The sequence below is a fragment of the Eutrema salsugineum genome, unplaced genomic scaffold (assembly GCF_000478725.1).
Source record: "Eutrema salsugineum unplaced genomic scaffold, Eutsalg1_0 scaffold_16, whole genome shotgun sequence".
NCBI lineage: Eukaryota > Viridiplantae > Streptophyta > Magnoliopsida > Brassicales > Brassicaceae > Eutrema > Eutrema salsugineum.
Genome location: NW_006256858.1, coordinates 1,442,280 through 1,455,918, shown reverse-complemented (window position 1 = coordinate 1,455,918; position 13,639 = coordinate 1,442,280). Strand labels below are relative to the sequence as shown.

Genomic DNA, 13,639 nt, shown 5'->3' with positions numbered 1-13,639 from the left:
TGTGGTTTTAATATGGAGAGTTTTAAAACACGATTCAGAGTATAATTAAGCGAGCCAGAGTATCGGAATCTTGATTAAGAATCAAATATCAATGCCAAACCAATCCACGAGTTTCTCAAAAGACAATACTAAACCAACTCAATTGAATATCTGAAACAGAATTTTCATTACTCCATCTGTTTCAAATGTGTCATACTACAATTTTTCGCACATATTAAGAAAAACCATTATATATAAAGAGAGTCATCTCTCTTAATCTAGAATGTCCACATCAGCCAAAAACAAAAACAAAAACAAAAACATCCCCATAAAAAAAAACATTTCAGTCCTGCTTTAAGATTTTTGTAATGAAGGATTTGGCAACCAAAATCCCGATGTAAGCCAGCGTTGTGACTGTAATACCTGCGACAAGGACTGCATTGTCGTATACTGAGTGCTGGACCGTGTACACATGCACCCTTATAGTGTTCCAATTGCTCTCCGTCCAGACCGGATCAACCATCCCCATAGAATCCGATGTGTTCTGAGGCAGAATCGTCCAAGCTCCATCGTCATACTTCAATCGGGTTGAATATGCTGGAACATACCTGCCACAACCAGGAAAACAAATTTGTTAGAACCCTGAAAGGATCTCCCAAATTAGTAGCAAGATACTCGACACGTTTTATTAGAGTTTACCTGGTTGTGGAAACAACGCATGTTCCCTCCTTGTTGCTCTCTGCTTTGATGCACACTTCGTCGCTTTTGCTACAGGCTCCTTTTGAACAAACTGAGGCTGTGTTTCTCTTTTGGACAGATGTTTTATCAGCCAGCAAGTTCCAGAGGAATCTGGAAACATCACTGACGTAACCAAGGTAAGGTTTGGATGAAGGTTCTCCGAGGATGACGCCAGCATAGTTGCCTGGGCAAGTGTTTGTTGGTGAAATATAATCTTTCACCAAGTTGCATGATAAGCCCGGTTCACAAGATAAAAGACAGGCTAGAAGCTCTTCAACGAAAGAAGCATTGACATGGATAGATCCCAGAGCTGAGTTGCTTGTATCTTTGCTGTCATTTGCAAGGATGTACAGCGTACGGGCAACAACAGAAGCAGCAGCTACTACGGATGAGGAGTTGATATTTGCTGCAAATACAAATACCAGAAAGGAATCAAAAAGTGTAAAATGGGTTTTGGAGCGAAGAGAAGATAAAGATAGGATGTGACTCTTCTTACACAAATCATCGAGGTGGCTATGGTAGAACTTATTCACAAACTTGGCATCAAAGTCTTCAAGAACAACAGCTGAAGTCTGAGGGTTCTGCAACAATGAAATATCATGTTATACCTGTCATATTCATGACTTTTGCAACGAATTTTAATGAGATGAAAGCATCCATGCTCATATATCAACTGGACGTGAAGTATATTTAAAGAGTTACTCCTCTTTTAAACTACGAATAAAAACTTGAATTGTCCTTCCATATATATTACCTTTTTCATGAATGCCATCAAGGATGATGGAGGTATTCCCGGATTTGTAGTATCAGCTGAAAGAATCTTAATGTTCTTTGATGCAAGTGAATCCTGAGCTATCTTTAAAGCATCCAGTGTCATGTTTGTAATAGAAGAAACCTAAAGCAGAACACCAAAAATGTAGATTAAGTGGCCTACGGCAGATTTACATGATCTAATGAACTACGTAAGAGTTTCAGTGTATCAGGAATTTCTCACCCTAGTTTTATGAGCAAAGAAGGTATTCATCCCTCCACTCAAACCTTTTCCAACGGATCCTATTTCAAGCACCTGTTAGATAATAGAAGACAGCAATTTGAATCCAGATCTTTAGATTTAGAGAATTTTGAAGCCTCAATATCACAGAGAACACTAATTCTGCAATAAATATGCTTTCTGTTTAAACCCAAAAAAAAAAATTGCTTTCTGTACTATGAGGGAACAAATACGTTGCCCCAGCGATAAAACATGCAACTTTTTCCACAAAGCATATCGTGCATAAGACTAGCTGTCTCTACCAACTTTGTCGATACTCGGATCAAAACAACACATGTTACCGTTTCAATGGGAGTATCGCTAAGGCCTGCAACAGCCTCTGAATGCAGATCAAGTTCGTGTATGAACCTCCTGCTGCCAAGGTAACCCCACGTCTCTCCGGTCAGAACCAAAAATATAAGCTGCATTCATTTAGGATACACACGTAAAGCTATAAGAGCCAAAACTCAGCAAAATACAAGATACACTGGTATAAAACTTGCAAAAAACAAACGCATGAAATATAACAAAATCACATGGTACACTAATGCGTTCTAGAAACTCAATATATTTGGAAATTATGTTAATTCATTGGCACCTGCTTTTTGAGATTACTAAAACCATCAACTCGAGAAAGAGCATCAACTGCTCCCAGAAGAGCTACCATTCCCTGAAAGTTAAAGAATCAATAAGCATTGAATCAGAAAAGAAGAGTAAATAAACATATTCTAGGTTAACCCGAAAGCAGTAAATAGCAAAATCTCACAGATATCGGTGAATCTGCACCAAAGCTCTTGTCACGGAAAAATGATGCAGAATCCATGGACGCCACAGTTAGCACTACTGGCTTGCGATTGTTGGAAGACGAAACATTGATTGGTGGAAGTGAGGACCAAACACTGTCCAAAACAAATATATTAGAAAACCAAACGTATTCTTTGAAAACGTATCATATGTTTTGAATTCAGACAGTACTTAAGAGCATTTAAACCTCCTATAATGTTACCTATATCCGCCCAATGGGAGGCAAGTTCCTTCCTGCAAACAAGCCTCCGAATTGTGTGTACCAGCTTTGGTAGTCTAATCCATAGAATAACGGGGTCAAAATATCAGTCACAGTGAAGATTCATAAAGATGTTTAACATTTCAGTGAGCTGGATTGCTAAAGCCACATACCTCCATAACCATATTGAATTCAGCAACGTTACTGGTATAAGTTTTATGCTTCATCTCTTTCTTGGAAAGGATCTGCACAAATATATTAGCGTGCAAGTAAGTCAAAAACCTTATAAAGTAAATCTATCCACATAACTTGACAGCCACACACATTTGGATTGCTACCACCAACACAACAAAATCAAAAAATCTAGCTTCTTGACAGAATCTCATCTATAATAACAACATATTATCTACTGGCGTAGTTGTCCAGCCGTATAAACACCTTACTTTAGCCTTTCCAACAATATCTAAAACTACAGCTACTCAAAGTTCATAAATTAGACACTACCGAAAGACAAATGGAAAGGCAGTGGTTCATCCCAATTGCAGGCTCAGGAAATCAACAAATTCGCACTTCAAAAGCTCTAAACTCACCTTCACCCAGATGAACAAGACAAACATTCACGGACCAAATTTATAATGCGGTAATCAATGTTTAGCAAAATTTCTGCAAGCTAATAAAGTCCAAAATGAGAGTAATCATTTCACATGACACTGCGAGGCAGGTCTCACGCAACGTTTTTCCATTAAGGAATACTGCTGAGTGACCAATAGCCATAACTCTAAGGCTTTAGTTATTTTCCTCATGTTTCTAAGATGTCAACACGAAATAGAAACATTTATAATTTCCAAAAGAATGCAAGTTTGAAGGATTACCTGCTGCACAGCTAATATGCCACTTTCTGACAATAAGTACACAGGAAAATTATAAGCTTTCCACATAATGCTTGATGCCTGCAATGTATCATTTTTTATTATCATCAACGGCTAGATACCCATCGCCGGCAGCTACTAAAAACAATTGAAATCACTTTCTTCTCCATGGGAAAAGGATAAAAGGCCCTATCAATTTATTAAGGTAGATAATATGCGACTCTATTATGAACTTCTTTAAGTGATAATCTGAGCACATACAAGCATTCCGTTTTTAAAATATATACCAAAAATAAACTACAAGATAAGGATAAACGGTGTGTGAGCATGAGGTTAATTATTTCCAGAAACAAAAAGCATAAAACTCGGAAATGCTTAACAACAGATTTGGTGAAAACTTATTGAGATAATTTCAAGCCCGCATACATGTATCACAAGAAGAAGTAACTTCAAAGATTCAGACAGAGTTTATGGTACCATACAGCTGGATTCCATTTGTACTCAACGTTTTCGTATGGTGAAAACTGCGCTTGAGGAAACATTTTATCTGGAGAAAGACCTACAAGAAAGAATAAAGAAATAAACATGGATAAGGAAACAGCCATTCAAGTTGGCAGAATCATAAAATATGCAGATTGACAGAGTACCTTTGAACTTTTGTTGAAAGCTAGATCCTGATTCAACTAGAACGCCACCAATTTGGCTAGCAAAACTCAAATCATTTGACACCCTGAAAACAACACGAATAAGAGTGATCATGAGTTATTTCTATTTTGACAGAGTGTGTAAGCAATGTAAGAAATCTAATGAATAAAGCTAGAAGTCAGCCAGAAAGCAGGATTCTAATGTAATTTGCTTAAGGTATATCCATTTATAGATTGTAGAATGAAAAGGAAGCATAAAACTGCAACGAATAACAGGATTCAAGTGAATACTTAATGCAAGTGACTACGTTTATGGAAGCTTTGTGAAAACGAACTTCTCAACCTTATCTATACGTTACTGACATATTGTAAAGATGTAACTGACTTTCAAAAAAGGCTGAATTGGCGCATACCACTAGATACACACTGTTTGATGTTAAGTAAAGCACTAGTCCATAAACTTAGAGTCTTATTCTAAAATAGAACAGATTGCATACAACTTTTGCAAAAGAGACAAAGGAACTTGCCTGCTAAAGAAACCTTCCATTTCATCAGCTGTCACCAAAATAGTGTGAGGCTGAACCAAATCTTTAACGTCCTTTAGTTTTATGATTGGAGCCACCACCTTGTTCAATCCAGGGTCTGAGTATTTATAAGCATAAACATTAGGGCAGGCAACAAATAACAATCAGTTAGGGAAGGCACAACAATGTAAGCTTACTTGCACATCCAATCTCCCCAGAAAGATTGAGAAGCCGTACACAAGGATACCCATCAACAGCAACATACATTAGCTTCTGAAGGTCGGGGACAGATTCAATAGATGTTATCTCATCTACACAAAAACAGGAACAGATAATAGAAATCTTAACATGGTTGAGTCAAACAGTGAGTGATCAGATAGAAAAGAAGACGATAATAGTGCAAAAGAGACTTCAATGAATCGAATTACAATCCAAGGAGAATAGTGGAGATAATTCCGAGATGAACTACAAGTAATTTGTTCAATCAAAATCAACAAAAGATGAGAGACAATCGACGAGAATCACCAATCTTAAAACAGACGATAACACATTTCAACGGGAAGGAAAAAGAAAAACACAAAGTCACTGCGAGAGAGATAGGGAGAGGAAGGATTGAAACAAGATGAAGTGTAAAAGCAATAGCAACAAGACGAGGAAGTCCCATTGCCATGGCTACCGTCAGAATTGCAATCAGCAGAAGCTACCTGGAAATCATCGCTGCGGATACAACCAGAAATGTGACCAAATTCATAAAGATGATGAAACGTTACAAGCCCAGGATCGGAAGAAGCATTTGGTAGAGAAAGAGTACCTGGGAAACAAAAAGGGGAAAGGTGGAAGAGAGAAGAGAGAGCTCCGATCGCCGGAGATAAGAAACCTAGTTCGGAATTACGCGGGGGGAGTTTCGGAGTCAAGACTGAGATTTTTCTTGTCGATTCATGACTCTTTTTTTCCACTATATCATTCGACTTCTAAAAACTCCTTAAGAAGTAGAGAAAATGATTTATTCCCAAATATTGTGAGGATATAAGTACATTATATTGAACAATTAAGTGGATTTGCCCCATAAATGATTTTTTTTTAATAAAAATATTTCAGTTTCATAAAATTAATCCATCCAGTTTCTTACACAGTTTTTTAAAAAAAATGTTATATGATAATAAAAATTAATAATTATAAAAAAATTTGGGTCTCAGTATTATTTATTTAAAATATTTATTTGAAATAAGTGTTGATTTGTATGAAAAAACAAAAAAATCTTGCATTAATTTTGGTTAGTATATATTAAATATCTAAATTATGATTCAAAATTGATAAATTATAATATGATAAAAATATAACTAAAAAATATTTTTTTGCAGGTAATTTAAATCGAATATAAATTGCGTGTTAGTTAAGAAATAATGAATTATTTTAAAAATTAATATATTATAAACAGATATAAGATGTTTTAAAAATAATAATATGAAATATAAAATAAAAATACACAAATTTTCAACTCACTTTGAAAATAGTTTGTATGAAAAAAAAATTATATCATTTTTTGTCAAAGAAGTTTTGGTATAGTGGACATTCCAATGTAAAAATATAAATCTTCTTCATTTTGAAAAGGTTTGTTTGTTTTGCTGGCTTATATTTTTATTTTTTTAAAGAACTCAATATCTTCACTTTAGGCTTTTTTTTTTTTTTTTTTTTTTGGTCAAAACTTTAGGCTTTTTTAGGTCATATATCAACCTGAGCAACGCGAAACACTTCCTCCCCTCCGTAATAATTCTTAAATTAGGGTTTTCTTCCGGCAGCTTTCTCTTCTCTCTCGCCTTTCAGGTACTTTCCCTCTCTCTCGCGTTGCATCTCATTGCGCCTCTCTTCGAATCCTTCCGTGATTGTTTTGGTTTTAGGATTCGATTTTCTTCTCCTCTTGAAATTTGGGATTTGTAAACTCTTGTTATCTTAATTTAAAAGTGAATCTGCTCTCATTTCGTTTTCTGTGAGTTTAGCTTTGTACGAGTATTGGGTTGCTCTTGGTTTGATATCATTTTCTCGTTTCTTTTCTGCTTGAAACTGGAGAAAACATTGTGTGGTCTATTCATGTGAAAAAAAAATGTCTTAATAATCACTATAGAAGGTGTAGTTATAAGCTGAGGATTCTCTTAACAGGTTAGATTGGCAGCATAAAAAATTACACTTGCAATTCTGAACAGTGTGTGTTCGGAGATCTAACATGGAGCTGAAGTTGTCTTATCAGAGATTCTATGTGTAGCTACTTCTTTTGCTATTCTAACAAAATTGGTATAACTTATGGCACACCCTTCTTATCTTTCTTGTTGCCATGATTTTAACCCCTCTTTGCATCTAACCAAGGCCTATGATTATCATGTTTCTTTGTTTGTTTCCGCTCTCAGGGTCATTCATATCTATCTTTCTCAAATTTTTCTCAGTTTTTGTTTGAGCATTCATCACCCTCTTCTCTCTTTCTCTTGTCTTTTGTTTGATAACTACTTTGGGATTCCTTTTTTTTTGTTAGCCGCATGATGGCAGAGAGTCAATTCGAACTTCTTATTCTTCATTTCTATCAACCTCTTATTGTTTCTTTTCAAACCTTTCCCCAATTCTATTCTCTCTCCCCAATTGCTTCTTGCTTCTGTGTCTCCTCCACAGTTGCAGCGCAAGTGTTGTTCTTTTCTAGATACTTAAGATGTCGAGGACGAGGACTGCTGCTTCAGAGACTCAAGATTCGATGGAATCCGAGGAGAGGGTAGACCTTGATGGTGAGGAGACTCTGGAGGAGGAAGTTGAATACGAAGAAGTTGAAGAGGAGGAGGAGATTGAAGAGATAGTAGAAGAGATTGAAGAGGAGGTGGAAGAAGAAGAGGAGGAGGATGATGCTGCCGCCATGGAAGAGGAAGAGGAAAAGAAAAGGCACGATGAACTCCTTTCACTTCCTCCGCATGGTTCAGAGGTTTATCTTGGAGGAATTCCTACTGATGCTTCTGAAGGGGACTTAAAGGGCTTCTGTGAATCAATAGGCCAAGTTACCGAGGTAACTTGACATTTATATATTTACTCAAATTATGGCAGTGTATAATTTAACTCGTGCTGATTTTGGTGGTGATGTTTACAGGTTAGGATAATGAGGGAAAAAGAGTCTGGTGATGGAAAGGGATACGCATTTGTAACATTCAGAAACAAGGACTTAGCATCTGAAGCAATCGAGAATCTAAATAACACTGAGTTTAAGGTGAACTCCTTTACCCAATTCTTTAACAGTTACAGTCATCCCTGTGATATCGCATGAATCAATGTCTTATCTATGTTTATAAGTTTTGGCTTAGACTTCTTGATGAGTTTTTCCGGCACTTATTCGTTTGTTACCTTTTGTCATTCAATAGGGTAAAAGGATAAAATGTTCGACTACCCAAGCCAAGCACCGTCTGTTTCTTGGTAATGTTCCTAGAAATTGGACAGAGTCAGACATTAAGAAAACAGCAAATGGTATTGGTCCAGGCGTTCAAATTGTCGAACTTCCCAAGGTTTGTCTCCTGCTGCTTGAATAAGTTTCAGGATTTAGTGTATATGTATTTATCTCGCAACATTCATCTCGTTTTCATGGCTAATTATAACCTGCAGAAGTAAATTTTCTGCAGAGGTTTAATACATCCCTTCCTCAATTAGTGAATTATTTTCAATCTGATTTTGTTAAAATTACAGGATCCACAAAATATGGGCCGGAATCGTGGATTTGCTTTCATTGAGTATTACAACCATGCATGTGCTGAATACTCGAAACAGAAAATGTCAAATCCGAGTTTCAAGCTTGATGATAACGCCCCAACTGTAAGCTGGGCTGAGTCAAGGAGTGGTGGAGACTCTTCTGCTTCGCAGGTATGCTTCTTTACAACCTTTTCTTGCAAACAAATAATAGGAAGCAGCAACAGCTATCTACGAAGAAGTCATCTTCTTAGAGACGAGTGATATTTACTATTGTGCTGTGTGGAATGAATGTAGGTCAAGGCATTGTACATCAAGAACTTGCCTAGAGATATAACACAAGAACGTCTTAAGGCGTTATTCGAACATCATGGGAAAATACTGAAAGTGGTGATTCCACCAGCAAAACCAGGGAAGGAAGACAGTAGATACGGTTTTGTGCACTACGCAGATAGGACAAGCGTCATGAGAGCTTTGAAAAACACTGAAAGATATGAGATTGATGGTACGGTTTCATTCAGAATAATCCATTTTTTTTTTGGGGTATATCCTCTTCCGTAAATATTTCAATAACTGAATGTAATGTATTCTCGTTATTATTCTACAGGTCACATGTTGGATTGTACACTTGCAAAGCCTCAAGCGGATCAAAAGGCGAATACTACAACAGTTCAGAATATGCAGAAATCACAGTTGCAACCAAACTATCCTCCTCTTCTTAGTTATGGCATGGCTCCTAGTCCCTTTGGTGCTCTTGGTGGATTTGGAGCTTCTGCTTACTCACAAGTAAGATTCATGAGTCACACATTTTTCACTAAAATACTTATCATATCTTGAGAAGAAATTTATAATGAAAATCTGAATGTCGGAAATTTTGTAGCCGTTAATGCATGCGGGAGGTCATGCAGCTGGTGGCATGTCGATGATGCCAATAATGTTACCCGATGGAAGAATCGGATACGTCTTGTAAGTTTTTGTCTATAGACGTGTCCTGATCCGATCTCATGTGTTTGCTTTGCTATGTAAGAAACGTGTTCTCATCTGATTGTTGTGTTGACTGTAATAGGCAACAGCCTGGACTAGCGGCTATGCCGCAGCCACCACCAAGGCCTTCACCACCGTATAGAGGAGGCGGTTCGAGCAGCAGCAGCAAACGAAGTAGCGACAATGGTAGAGGACGAAGCCGTTACAATCCTTACTAGTTTTGGGGATATTGAGTAATTTTCATCATTCTCTTCTTTCTTTTATTTGCAAAAACACCCCAGCCACATCACCAAGACCCAAAAAATGTCATTTATAACCATTTTGTTTGGTTATCTGATCATTTATTTCACTTTTTAAGATTTTGTTGGCGGAAATGGGGGTCGTTTGACTTCTTAATTAAAGTTGTGTTCCGGTTTTGTATATTTGGTTAGTTGAATGCCTTCGTTTCCTTTGCAATTGTTACAATCTGTTTCCCTTTTTTTTTACTTATTTGTTTATGTTTTGGGGGTATGCTTTTGACTCGTAAATCACTAAGACTTGCTCATAAACTTGGTATCAAAACCTTGATAAAGAATCATGTAGCTTCAACGTCGAACCAATCCACGAGTCTCTCATACACACACTAAACCAACTCAACTGAAAAACATATTGTTTGAGAGGTTTGACGGAAAATTGGCTTTTTTAGGTTTTAACTTTCAGAAAACGTTAAATGTATACGGTGCTTTAACATAATTAATCTATGTTAACGTTTAAATTTCATCTTTAGTTTGAATTTTAACCTTAATCTTTTTTTCGTGCTAAAAACAATTTTCGATCTAACTCTGTTAACTCAAAAAAAGATTAAAGTTGAAATTCAAACTAAAACAAAGTTTAAAAATGAAATTTAAATGTTAACATAGATTAAATATGTTAAAGCACCGTACATAAGTTCAAGTATACATTTAACAATGTTTTTAGCACAACAAAAAAAGATTAAGGTTGAAATTCAAATTATAACAATATTTAAGAATTAAATTCAAATATTAACATAAATTAAGTATGTTAAAGCACCGTACATAAGTTTATGTATACATTTAACATTTTTCAAAAGTTCGAACCTGAAAAAACTATTTTTCCGAGGTTTGACACTTAACATATTGTTTGGTTTTGTTTCTGAATAATCACACTGAAGCGCAAAATTTGCATCCAACCAAAACCGGTTTAACAGTAGCTTCGGATAAAGCTCATACTGAAATAAATTGGAGAAAAAATCAGCTAGTATATGTTTACAAAGATTTAAGACGAGATTCCTAGAATGGATAGTGACTAAATAATCATATGAATTTAGCATCTAGTAAGATAATTTCTCATCGCATTAAAGTTAATAAAAGGCTCCGCAATTAAAGAATAAAAGTCAACCGATTACCTCTCATATGAAATGGAAGGAAATTAAATAAACAAAAAAAAAAATCAGATAAAATCGGCAAATATAAAAGAGGCTTTTAGAAACCAGAACTTGTACGTATATCTTCTCTTCCCTGGAAACTACCTCTCACTCTCCGATCAAACCCTCTGAGCTTTCTCTCTCTCTATCTCTCTACAAGTTTATAGCTAAAGGCCTCATCGTCTTTGTTTCGATTAAATGCCCCAAATCGATCTTGAAACCATGGTTTCTTCAGTATGCGCCGGTGGCTCCGACCGGAAGATCGCGTGCGAGACTCAGACCCTCGCAAACGACGAAGACGACTCCTCCGCTCATGACCGGATGATCCTACCCGTTTCCATCTCCGCCGCGAGTCCGATCGATTTTCCACCGGAGTCTTACTCATTATCCAAAGAAGCACAGCTCGAGTGGTTCAACGAAAACGCCTTCTTCGAGCGCAAAGAATCACAGAAAGGAAACTCTTCTTCTGCTCCCAATTCGAATCCCAATTCAAACCCTAATTCGAACCCCAATACGAGCTCTCAGAGAATTTCTCTCAAATCCAAGACGTCGATCATCAGATTGCCCAAACCGCAAAAGACGTGTTTCAACGAAGCGAAGAAACGGAGAAATTGTAGAATCGCGAGGACTCTAATGATCCCTAAACGGATCGGATCGCGATTGAAATCGGATCATTCGTTACCGGAGCCTTCTTCTCCGAAAGTCTCTTGCATTGGCAGAGTGAGATCCAAACGGGACCGTAGCCGCCGAATGCAAAGACAGAAATCCGGTCGAACCGATTCGTTTAAGGATAAACCGGTTCGGGTCAAGAAACCCGGGTTTTTCGCGAGCTTCAGAGCCATCTTCAGAACCGGAGGCGGTTGCAAAAATTTATCGGCTAGTGGAGCACACGCGCCGCAGAGGGAAGCCACCACTCCGTCGAGAGTTTCGGCGAGAAGGTCGAGCGATATTAGAGGTCGGCTTCCGCCGGAAGACGTCGGAAAATCCTCGCCGCCGAGGAATAGCATCGGTTCGAGAAAATCTGTGGACGGCGGCGAACCGGGAATGCCCGGTTTAGGGGGGATGACGCGGTTTACTTCGGGAAGAAGACCGGATTTGTTGGTAGACGTTTGACGTGGCGTGACGTGCGGCGTTTAAGGTGTGGAGGGGTTAGAATGGTGGGACCCAATCCCGTGTTTTAAGCATACGGAGAAAACAAGGATCGTGATTGGTTGGTTGGCTTTTACTGGGCTTTATGGGGCCCAAGGGCGTGTGCTATTTGAAAAGTCGTTAGTGCTGACGTGGCGAGTGGTTAAACGGAGTTAGGAACACGGCATTACATAAAACGCGGGCACTTTTGATTTGATTTCTCGCGTTTTCAACCACTTCCACCGTTTTGTATATCATACTATATTATATGGTGCCTTTTTTTTTTTCTTTAAGACTTTTGAATTTGATTTTTGCTTTAGGTGTTGTTATTTCTTTGTATATGTGTTTTCTTTTAGAATGGAATGCAGAATGTAACATACATGACGATTGACGAGTAAAGGACTAAGGGTCAATAATATCTTGTAAACAAACGAGCTTGTTCTATAACCAAGTCAATCTAGTATCCCAAAAAAAAAAACAAAAAGTAAATAGAACAATGAAAGGGAATAGTGGGAGCCATGAACATTTTCAAAAACTTTGAATAGTTCAAGTCCTGGCAAAGTGACGAGTTAAGTAAAAATGATCGCGACTGTGTATCATATACAGTTTTGTCTTCCTGTATTTAATTTGTATCTTAATTAGTTATTTCGTTTTCAAGACAAGACAGGTCATTCTTAGCCATCTTTGATTCAATACTATAAACATACATGGGAACAATTTGGAAAAGTCAGTCCTTCGAATTGCCATTTTATTATATTGGTTTTTTCGATAATGAGGTCTTCTGACAAATAATTTGAGTTTCATTTCCTGTGGAAGCTTATCATGTGTTAATAATCATTGATGAGCAATTATTTTATCCTAGCTATTTGTGTATTTTCTCAAAATTTATTGTTAGTTTTCAATTTTAAAATTTCATTGAAACTAGGGTTGACTGTCTAAAACTCACTCTACTCTGTCTCTAGTAACCTAAATTGTTTTCCCCAAAACTTTTGACTTCATCACTAAACCACCCAAATTTATAATTGTAAATTTGTAATCACATACCCACCCAAACTATCTGTTTCAAACTAATTCCAGATATTTAATAAAATCTCTAAAATCACGTTCAATTATATAGCGTTTGGAATTTACCATTGAGCAAACTATTTTTTAGTTTTTGAAGGTTGTATTCCTAGAATACTGTTTGTACTTCAAAAAAGGTGTCCAGAAAATATAACTTATATAAATCATTGTGTCTAAATAAGTATTCCATCTGTTTCATTATAGTTGATTTTTTAGGTTTTTTTCTTGTTTCATAATATTTGATTTCCTACATCTAATTAATGCATGTCTCTTATTTACTCCATTAACGCACAGTTAGAAAAGAAAAAGTAATAATAAAAATAATTAAATCAGTTGTAAAAATAACTTAATTAACAAAAATAAACTGTAAATAATTGAGCATTTATAGCTTTCTTAATCTGTGTGTAAATATTCAGAAAATCAACTATAATAAAACAGAAGAAGTATGTTGTAAGATATCAGGTGACAAATTAGCATTTCAATTTGAGAGCGACATGAGAATTATTGTTTTCTTTAGCATTTTGACTTAGCAATAAGGCGTATATGG

At 36.7% G+C, this 13,639-nt stretch overlaps 3 protein-coding genes across 7 annotated transcripts; 2 read left to right on the top strand and 1 right to left on the bottom strand.

Annotated features, from left to right (window-relative positions):
• Positions 1 to 147: 147 nt before the first annotated feature.
• On the bottom strand, positions 148 to 5,756 carry LOC18020834 (nicastrin). Of its 2 annotated transcripts, XM_006403719.2 has the most exons (17): positions 5,599 to 5,756; positions 5,375 to 5,504; positions 4,985 to 5,100; positions 4,791 to 4,905; positions 4,267 to 4,349; positions 4,102 to 4,178; positions 3,623 to 3,700; positions 2,924 to 2,995; positions 2,754 to 2,827; positions 2,514 to 2,646; positions 2,346 to 2,417; positions 2,050 to 2,169; positions 1,712 to 1,783; positions 1,472 to 1,612; positions 1,214 to 1,298; positions 679 to 1,123; positions 148 to 587 (listed from the first exon to the last, which is right to left on the bottom strand). In XM_006403719.2, the coding sequence occupies exons 2-17, from the start codon at positions 5,455 to 5,457 to the stop codon at positions 323 to 325; spliced, it is 2,031 nt and encodes a 676-aa protein (XP_006403782.2). In that variant the 5' UTR covers positions 5,458 to 5,504; positions 5,599 to 5,756; the 3' UTR covers positions 148 to 322. The 2 variants fall into 2 exon arrangements, with proteins under 2 accessions (XP_006403782.2, XP_024013521.1); XM_024157753.1 differs by having other exon boundaries at positions 679 to 1,298.
• A 771-nt stretch (positions 5,757 to 6,527) lies between these two features.
• On the top strand, positions 6,528 to 9,928 carry LOC18020833 (heterogeneous nuclear ribonucleoprotein Q). 4 transcript variants are annotated; one of them, XM_024157906.1, is made up of 10 exons: positions 6,540 to 6,611; positions 6,945 to 7,076; positions 7,446 to 7,827; positions 7,909 to 8,025; positions 8,177 to 8,317; positions 8,496 to 8,669; positions 8,793 to 9,000; positions 9,103 to 9,281; positions 9,376 to 9,461; positions 9,562 to 9,928. In XM_024157906.1, the coding sequence occupies exons 3-10, from the start codon at positions 7,483 to 7,485 to the stop codon at positions 9,695 to 9,697; spliced, it is 1,386 nt and encodes a 461-aa protein (XP_024013674.1). In that variant the 5' UTR covers positions 6,540 to 6,611; positions 6,945 to 7,076; positions 7,446 to 7,482; the 3' UTR covers positions 9,698 to 9,928. The 4 variants fall into 4 exon arrangements, with proteins under 4 accessions (XP_006403781.1, XP_024013674.1, XP_024013673.1 ...); XM_024157905.1 differs by having other exon boundaries at positions 7,190 to 7,827; XM_006403718.2 differs by lacking the exon at positions 6,945 to 7,076 and having other exon boundaries at positions 6,528 to 6,611.
• A 1,051-nt stretch (positions 9,929 to 10,979) lies between these two features.
• Positions 10,980 to 12,417, top strand: LOC18020832. Its single transcript, XM_006403717.2, has one exon. The coding sequence runs from the start codon at positions 11,101 to 11,103 to the stop codon at positions 12,013 to 12,015; it is 915 nt and encodes a 304-aa protein (XP_006403780.1). The 5' UTR covers positions 10,980 to 11,100; the 3' UTR covers positions 12,016 to 12,417.
• Positions 12,418 to 13,639: the final 1,222 nt, after the last annotated feature.

Bases quoted from the DNA above. Each gene is read 5' to 3' on its own strand.
- LOC18020834 (XM_024157753.1), bottom strand. From the start codon at position 5,457: ATGGCAATGGGACTTCCTCGTCTTGTTGCTATTGCTTTTACACTTCAT. The intron at 5,101-5,374 runs AGTGACTTTGTG...CTGTTTTTGTGT, and splicing joins CCTCTCCCTATCTCTCTCGC to AGATGAGATAACATCTATTG. The intron at 2,828-2,923 runs GTATGTGGCTTT...TCTATGGATTAG, and splicing joins AATTCAATATGGTTATGGAG to ACTACCAAAGCTGGTACACA.
- LOC18020833 (XM_006403718.2), top strand. From the start codon at position 7,483: ATGTCGAGGACGAGGACTGCTGCTTCAGAGACTCAAGATTCGATGGAA. The intron at 7,828-7,908 runs GTAACTTGACAT...TGATGTTTACAG, and splicing joins CAATAGGCCAAGTTACCGAG to GTTAGGATAATGAGGGAAAA. The intron at 8,026-8,176 runs GTGAACTCCTTT...GTCATTCAATAG, and splicing joins TAAATAACACTGAGTTTAAG to GGTAAAAGGATAAAATGTTC.
- LOC18020832 (XM_006403717.2), top strand. From the start codon at position 11,101: ATGCCCCAAATCGATCTTGAAACCATGGTTTCTTCAGTATGCGCCGGT.